We start from the raw sequence: 8,322 nt of genomic DNA, 5'->3' as shown, positions 1-8,322 counted from the left end.
GACGAGTTTCAGAAGAAAGTCTTTGTTTCTGTCCATTTTGAGCCTGTAATCAAACCCACATATGCTGATGCCCCAGATACTCAACTAGTCTAAAGAAGGCCAGTTTTACTGCTTCTTTAATCAGAACAACAGTTTTCAGCTGTGCTAACATAATTGCAAAAGGGTTTTCTAATGATCAATTAGCCTTTTAAAATGATAAACTTGGATTAGCTAACATAACGTGCCATTGGAATACAGGAGTGATGGTTGCTGATAATGTCCCTCTGGTTCCCTATGTAGATATTCTATTAAAAATCTGCCGTTTCCAGCTATAATAGTCATTTACAACATTAGCAATGTCTACACTGTATTTCTAGTCAATTTGATGTTATTTTAATGGACAAAAAAGGTGCTTTTCTTTAAAAAACAATGACATTTCTAAGTGACCCGAACTTTTGAACTGTAGTGTACTGTGAGGATGACGTCGTTGATGCAATTATTGATGAAGCCGATGACTGAGGTGTTATACTAGTCAATGCCATTGGATGAATCCTGGAAAATATTCCAGTCTGTGCTAGCTAAACAGTCCTGAAGTTTAGCATCTGCTTCATCTGATCACTTTTTTATAGACCGAGTCACTGGTGCTTCCTGCTTAAATATTTGCTTGTAAGCAGCAATCAGGAGGATAGAATTATGGTCAGATTTCCCAAATGCAGGGCAAGGGAGAGTTTTTTTACATGGAGTAAAGTTGTTCAAAACATTTTTACCCTCTGGTTGCACATTTAACATGCTGATAGAAATGAGGTAAAACCAATTTAAGTTTCCCTGCATTAAAGTCCCCAGCCACTAGGAGTGCCGCCACCATTTTCCTGTTTGCTTATGGCGGTATAAAGCTCATTGAGTGCGGTTTTAGTGCCAGCACTCCTCTTCTCTCATCTCCTCCCTCTCCTCTCCTCTCCAGGTGTATAACTGTACAATGCTAGATGACTTCCTGTTGCAGTACTACCTGACTCCCGCCTATGCCCTGGAGTTTGCCCTGGGTTTCCCCAGCAACCTGCTGGTGGTCCTGGGTTATGTGTTCTGCCAGCCAGAGTGGAAGAGCACCAATGTTTACCTGTTCAACCTCGCTGTCTCTGATCTCATCTTTCTGTGCACGCTGCCACGCCTCTCCTACCTGTACGCCAACGCCCAATTAGAAGACAGCGGCTTCGGCTGCACCATCAACCGCTATATCCTCCATACCAACCTCTACTCCTCCATCCTTTTCATGGTGTGGGTCAGCATGGACCGCTTCCTGCTCGTACGACACCCGTCACGACTTCACTTCCTGTTGACCAAGAAGGCGGCCCTCTGCTTGTCTCTCATGACCTGGGTGGCAGTTAACATGCAGGTGGCCCCCCTAATATTGTACATGGTCCAGGACATGCGGAAAGGGAACGGGAGCTTATGTAAGGACTTTGGGAGCCTGGGGATTATGGATAACTTGCTGGGATACAGCCTGGGCCTGACGGTGACTGGCTACCTGCTGCCTCTGCTGGGGCTTGGCTTCTTCAGTTACCACATCCACCGGCTTCTCCGTGTCCAGGCGAAAGTGATTCAGGGCAAGGGGACATCATTCCGCCGGCCCGTACGGGTGGTCTCTGCTGTAGCGGCCATGTTTCTGGTACTGTATCTGCCCTATCATTTGATGAGGAATGTGAGGATAGCGTCGCGGCATCCCTGGGCAGGGCTGTCTGACTGCCACAAGATATATATAGAGAGTGCATACATCCTGACCAGGCCGGTGGCGTTCTTCCATAGTGTTATTAACCCTGTGTTCTACTTCTTCATGGGAGACAAGTTCAGAGAGCTCCTATTGGCCAAGATCAGAGGCCTGGTGAGACAGCTAAAACAGAGGACAGGGACCGCAATGTGAGATCCTGTTGGACACTCACACACACAAACAAACACACGCACACACACACACACACACACACACACACACACACACACACACACACACACACACACACACACACACACACACACACACACACACACACACACAGTGTCCGGGAAAATATTATGGTATGTTTGAAATATTAATCATGTAGGCATATTTAACCAATGTTGTGATGCCCCGATCTGCCGGGGAGGGTTGAAACCAGCCACGCTAAGCATTTTTATGTCTGCTATATAAGACCTCAGCATTTCTTGTATTATTGGGCTCTCAACAAGTCACCTACGGGTGGTCGTTGACCAGCTCCATTTTTGCAATTCTTGATAATAAAGATTGATTGTTTGAAAAAAATAACAAAGTCTCTCTCACTTAATAAAAAAAATGTTCCACGACAATCTGCCGATGAGGATGGGATCCAGCGGGCGGACAAGGAATCCCGAACATAGAGAAATAAAAAGGTGAGACTGGAATTTCTTATAACAAGCATATAACAAGCCTAAAAGAAAAAGAGGTATGGCAATATCTGTGTGAGCTGCCAGGGTCAGATTCTGTGTGAGCGGTTCAACCCCATCTGTGTGAAGATTTATGATTTCACATAAATCTGTATTTCATTATAGAATAAGAATAGCATATTTTCACTTTGACTGTACTAGTGTAACATGAATGAATCAGAAATGCAGCAATTTGCTTCAAAATACTTTATTTTTTCTCTATCTTTGAATATAGTAATTTACTTGTGAAAAATAAACAGTTGAAACAAAAACGAATTCCTGAAATTTCAGGGCTGCTATAATAATTACAAAAAAAACATTAACCACATGTATAGTATAATCACTCATACTGTGCTGCGAGGGTTCTAGTTCTCCCTCTCTGCATTTGGCCACAAGTTCTCTTCAAATGACATCTTATGTGTTCTCTGGCGATGCATCTTGGGTATCTTCTGGATTGTCTAATCAAACCCTGTCAGACTTCAGGAGAAGTGTCTCCACACCCCACATTCATGGCATCCAGTAAGGACATCTGATCATGTGGATGGTGGTCATAAACCTTCCACCTCCATGCAGAGATAAACTCCTCTATGGAGTTTAGGAAGGGGGAGTATGGAGGCAGGAATAGTACTGACATCCTGGGATGTGCAGCAAACCAGTCTGTGACTGCAGCAGACAGGTGGAATGCATTATTATCTCACACAACAACGAAGGTAGGGGAGTTTCTTGCCCGCTCTCTCGTCCGCTGGCACAAGTCAATTATGCAGCTCATCCAGAAAAGAAATTATCCTCTGTATTGTAGGGGCCAATGAGAGGTTTGTGTAACTGCAAACCATCATTGGACAGTGCTACACACTGTAATGTTAGCGTCTCTCTGTCCTGGGACATCCACGGTGTGTTTTTCCCAGGTTGAATCCAGCTTCCTCCACAAAGATGAATGTATGTGCAGTTTGCCTGGCTTCCATCTCCATTACTCTCTAAATCCAGAGTTTTACAGTACTTTACATTATGCATAGCGGTCTATGTACCCTGTTTGGTTATTGAACAGACATCTTACCTGGACATATTGATATCGAAGTTCTTTCACACGTTCTCCATTTCTGTCAAAGGGTACAGTGTACAACTGCTTCATACTTATTTTATGTTTCTCTAGGACTCTGGCAATTGTCGATGTGCTGACCGTATTCACATTCCCAAAAGTGATATTGTCTGCCAGCACTCTGTCCCGAATTTCCTGCAGTTTTATTGCATTGTTGCCAGTTACCATGTCCACAAGGGGAATTTTCCTGCAGTTTTATTGCATTGTTGCCAGTTACCATGTCCACAAGGGGAATTTTCCTGCAGTTTTATTGCATTGTTGCCAGTTACCATGTCCACAAGGGGAATTTTCCTGCAGTTTTATTGCATTGTTGCCAGTTACCATGTCCACAAGGGGAATTTTCCTGCAGTTTTATTGCATTGTTGCCAGTTACCATGTCCACAAGGGGAATTTTCCTGCGCATCTGATAATATTCTGACTCTCCCTCCTGTGGGAGGCAACCTTTGGATCCTACTGAAAAACACAAAACAATCAATATATTTCAAAATGTCAGTACATGTAAACATACTGTATTGTACTGTAATATGTAGTTAAATTATCATTGAAGAATGCACATGTCACCTGTTGTTTTGCCATAAAATGTGTGTATTGATGCAACTGTTGATTTTTCTCTCCTTTGTCCTCCATGCATTCTCCCTCTCCCTGCCACTCTTCTTTCCCCACCAACCTGTCTTCCTTGATCCATGTTTCCAAACTAAATCATTCCGAAGCCGTCCTCCATTGTCTGTTTGGAAACGAGACTAAAAACACGACACTTGGGTAGGCTTTCAGCTGAAATTGCAATCAGCTGTGTTTGGAATGGTTACATATTCTGATGAGATTTTCTATGTTTCAATCTGGTTACTGCAGAAATACACAACATTTGCCATCATTCTGTTTTGAATGTGTTTTTAACCATTTTGGAAACAGTGTGTTAACATTTGAAAACGTGTGCTGCAAATATATAGTTTAGCAGGTGGTGGAGTATGAATGAGAAAAGAGGTCATGGATTTCAGGGGAATGTGGTCATTGAATGCATGTTGTGTGAAAGCAATGAAAAATGATTCACAGTTTGGTCCACACACACTTCTGTTTCACTGACTGTCTGAAGAGTTTTGACAATGTGACTTCAGTTTTGACCAATGCATGTTAGCGATGGAAAAAAATTGTAAAAAGGAAGATTGTATAAAACATGACATGGTATAAATGAGTGATAACCTGGGTTAGATGTAAGTGTGCAAGTTATGTAATTCCAGGAACTAGTCCTGAAGTAGAAGCATGTAGAAGTAAGAAAATATTCCTGCAGGTTATAAAAATATTAAATAGGCTGAGAGAGGCTGGACTGAGGGCTTGTAGGCCTGTTGTAAGGCAGGTCCTCACCAGACATCACCGGCAACAACGTCGCCTATGGGCACAAACCAACCGTCGTTGGACCAGACAGGACAGGCAAAAAGTGCTCTTCATTGACGAGTCGCGGTTTTGTCTCACCAGGGGTGATGGTCGGATTCGCATTTATCTTCGAAGGAATGAGCGTTACACCGAGGCCTGTACTCTGGAGCGGGATCGATTTGGAGGTGGAGGGTCCGTCATGGTCTGGGGCGGTGTGTCACAGCATCATCGGACTCACAGCTCTCTGCATCCTCCCCCAACAGGACAGGTACTCTCATCAGAGAGGTCTTTGAAACCTTGAATAAGGGTTTCACATTTGGGGAAATGACACTCTAATTGTTTTATATTTTTGACATTTTGTCAGGAAATGCAGCTCTGTCTCAGGTTCTGCTGTTGTGCAGTGGTTGCACAGCCTTTCCTCTACAGGGAGCCAGGTTTTCCTGTGTCTACCCTTCTCAATGGCAAGGCTGTGCTCACTGAGCCTGTAGGGATGTAGGGACAGATAGCACTGCATTTTGATTTGTGCCTGTGTTTCCCATCAAGCAATGTAGTTTTGTTTTGACTGTGTTGTAATTTGGTTTATTCTGATTGATTGGATGTTCTGGTCCTGAGGCTTCAGTGTGTTAGTAGAACAGGTTTGTGAACTCAGCCCCAGGACCAGCTGGATGAGGGGACTATTTTCTTTGCTCAGCTCTTGGCATTGCAGGGCTAGGTAATGATATGAGAGGGGGTCACTGTATTTTAGATGTTTCCAAAACTTAATTGCTCTTTTTTGAGTTTTTATTATTAGTGGATATTGGCCTAATTCTGCCCTGCATGCATTGTTTGTAGTTTTCCTCTGGACATGTAGGAGAATCTTACAGAACTCTGCATGCAGGATTTCAATGGGCTGTTTGTGCCATTTGATGAAATCTTGTTTTGCAAGTGGACCCCACACCTCGCTGCCATAAAGTGCAATTCGTTCAATGACACATTCAATTCGTTTTAGCCAAATTTTAGGTATTTGAATTTGAATTTGTTTTTTAATGTCGTAGAATGCCCTGCGTGCTTTCTCTCTCAGCTCATTCACTGCCTCATTAAGGTGTGCAGTTGAGCTTATCTTTAAACCTAAGAAATGGTAGTGTGTGCAGTACTCTATATATTTTGTACCAATTGAGAACTTTGGTCTAATTCCCTGAGATCTGGATCTTCTCTGGAAAATCATTATTTTAGTCTTTTTGGGGTTTACTGCCAGGGCCCAGGTCTGGCAGTACTACTCTAGCAGGTCCAGGCTCTGATGTAGGCCATGTGCTATGGGTGACAGCAGGCATAGGTCATCTGCGAAGAGTAGGCATTTAACCTCTGAATTGTGGAGACTAACACCAGGGGTTGAGGATTTTTCTAGAATAGTGGCCAATTCGTTGATGTAAATATTGCAGAGTAGAGGGCTCAGATTGCAACCCTGGTTAAATAATTATGTTATTTTCTCACACAAACACACTCACACACAAACACACACTCACACAAACACACACACTCACACAAACATACACACTCACACACACACACTTATTGTGTCCTTCATCGCTCTGTTTTTCCACTCTTTTCTGTTTTGAAGGGTATTGAAACACAAGCCCATCCCTAGACAGCTAATAGCATTATTATTAACCAGATCTCTCCCCCACAGCCCAGCATTCCTGCTTGGCCTCAGCCCTCTCCAGGCTATTCCCTCACAGCCCAACATTCCTGCTTGGTTTCAGCCCTCTCCAGGCTATTCCCCCACAGCCCAGCATTCCTGCTTGGTTTCAGCCCTCTCCAGGCTATTCCCCCACAGCCCAGCATTCCTGCTTGGTTTCAGCCCTCTCCAGGCTATTCCCTCACAGCCCAGCATTCCTGCTTGGTTTCAGCCCTCTCCAGGCTATTCCCCCACAGCCCAACATTCCTACTTGGTTTCAGCCCTCTCCAGGCTATTCCCCCACAGCCCAACATTCCTGCTTGGTTTCAGCCCTCTCCAGGCTATTCCCCCACAGCCCAACATTCCTACTTGGTTTCAGCCCTCTCCAGGCTATTCCCTCACAGCCCAGCATTCCTGCTTGGTTTCAGCCCTCTCCAGGCTATTCCCCCACAGCCCAGCATTCCTGCTTGGTTTCAGCCCTCTCCAGGCTATTCCCCCACAGCCCAACATTCCTGCTTGGTTTCAGCCCTCTCCAGGCTATTCCCCCACAGCCCAGCATTCCTACTTGGTTTCAGCCCTCTCCAGGCTATTCCCCCACAGCCCAGCATTCCTACTTGGTTTCAGCCCTCTCCAGGCTATTCCCCCACAGCCCAGCATTCCTGCTTGGTTTCAGCCCTCTCCAGGCTATTCCCCCACAGCCCAGCATTCCTGCTTGGTTTCAGCCCTCTCCAGGCTATTCCCCCACAGCCCAACATTCCTGCTTGGTTTCAGCCCTCTCCAGGCTATTCCCCCACAGCCCAGCATTCCTACTTGGTTTCAGCCCTCTCCAGGCTATTCCCCCACAGCCCAGCATTCCTGCTTGGTTTCAGCCCTCTCCAGGCTATTCCCCCACAGCCCAGCATTCCTACTTGGTTTCAGCCCTCTCCAGGCTATTCCCCCACAGCCCAGCATTCCTACTTGGTTTCAGCCCTCTCCAGGCTATTCCCCCACAGCCCAGCATTCCTGCTTGGTTTCAGCCCTCTCCAGGCTATTCCCTCACAGCCCAACATTCCTGCTTGGTTTCAGCCCTCTCCAGGCTATTCCCTCACAGCCCAACATTCCTGCTTGGTTTCAGCCCTCTCCAGGCTATTCCCTCACAGCCCAGCATTCCTGCTTGGTTTCAGCCCTCTCCAGGCTATTCCCTCACAGCCCAGCATTCCTGCTTGGTTTCAGCCCTCTCCAGGCTATTCCCCCACAGCCCAGCATTCCTGCTTGGCCTCAGCCCTCTCCAGGCTATTCCCTCACAGCCCAGCATTCCTACTTGGTTTCAGCCCTCTCCAGGCTATTCCCCCACAGCCCAACATTCCTGCTTGGTTTCAGCCCTCTCCAGGCTATTCCCTCACAGCCCAACATTCCTGCTTGGCTTCAGCCCTCTCCAGGCTATTCCCCCACAGCCCAACATTCCTGCTTGGTTTCAGCCCTCTCCAGGCTATTCCCTCACAGCCCAACATTCATGCTTGGTTTCAGCCCTCTCCAGGCTATTTCCCCACAGCCCAACATTCCTGCTTGGTTTCAGCCCTCTCCAGGCTATTCCCTCACAGCCCAACATTCCTGCTTGGCTTCAGCCCTCTCCAGGCTATTTCCCCATTAGAGAAAATGCAGTTGGCCTAAATGATGGTGCAGTGAAACACATCAATCGCTGGGATGATGACTTTACAGTGCAATTCAATTTTGTTAATACTTTTCACAGTGTAGCTGGCAAGCAATGCTCATACCGCTTTCCTGCAGTCGAAAGACCAAAGCGCTCCCTAGTGGC

The 8,322-nt window shown here is 45.9% G+C and overlaps 1 protein-coding gene across 1 annotated transcript; it reads left to right on the top strand.

Moving 5' to 3' along the window:
- The first annotated feature begins 955 nt into the window (after window positions 1-955).
- Window positions 956-1,894, top strand: LOC120018931 (succinate receptor 1-like). Its single transcript, XM_038962145.1, has one exon. It carries the CDS (start codon window positions 956-958, stop codon window positions 1,892-1,894), a length of 939 nt encoding a protein of 312 aa, XP_038818073.1.
- The last annotated feature ends 6,428 nt before the right edge of the window (window positions 1,895-8,322 follow it).

The sequence above is a fragment of the Salvelinus namaycush genome, chromosome 23, assembly GCF_016432855.1.
Source record: "Salvelinus namaycush isolate Seneca chromosome 23, SaNama_1.0, whole genome shotgun sequence".
NCBI classification, from domain to species: Eukaryota; Metazoa; Chordata; class Actinopteri; order Salmoniformes; family Salmonidae; genus Salvelinus; species Salvelinus namaycush.
This window is presented reverse-complemented; position numbering and strand designations above follow the sequence as displayed.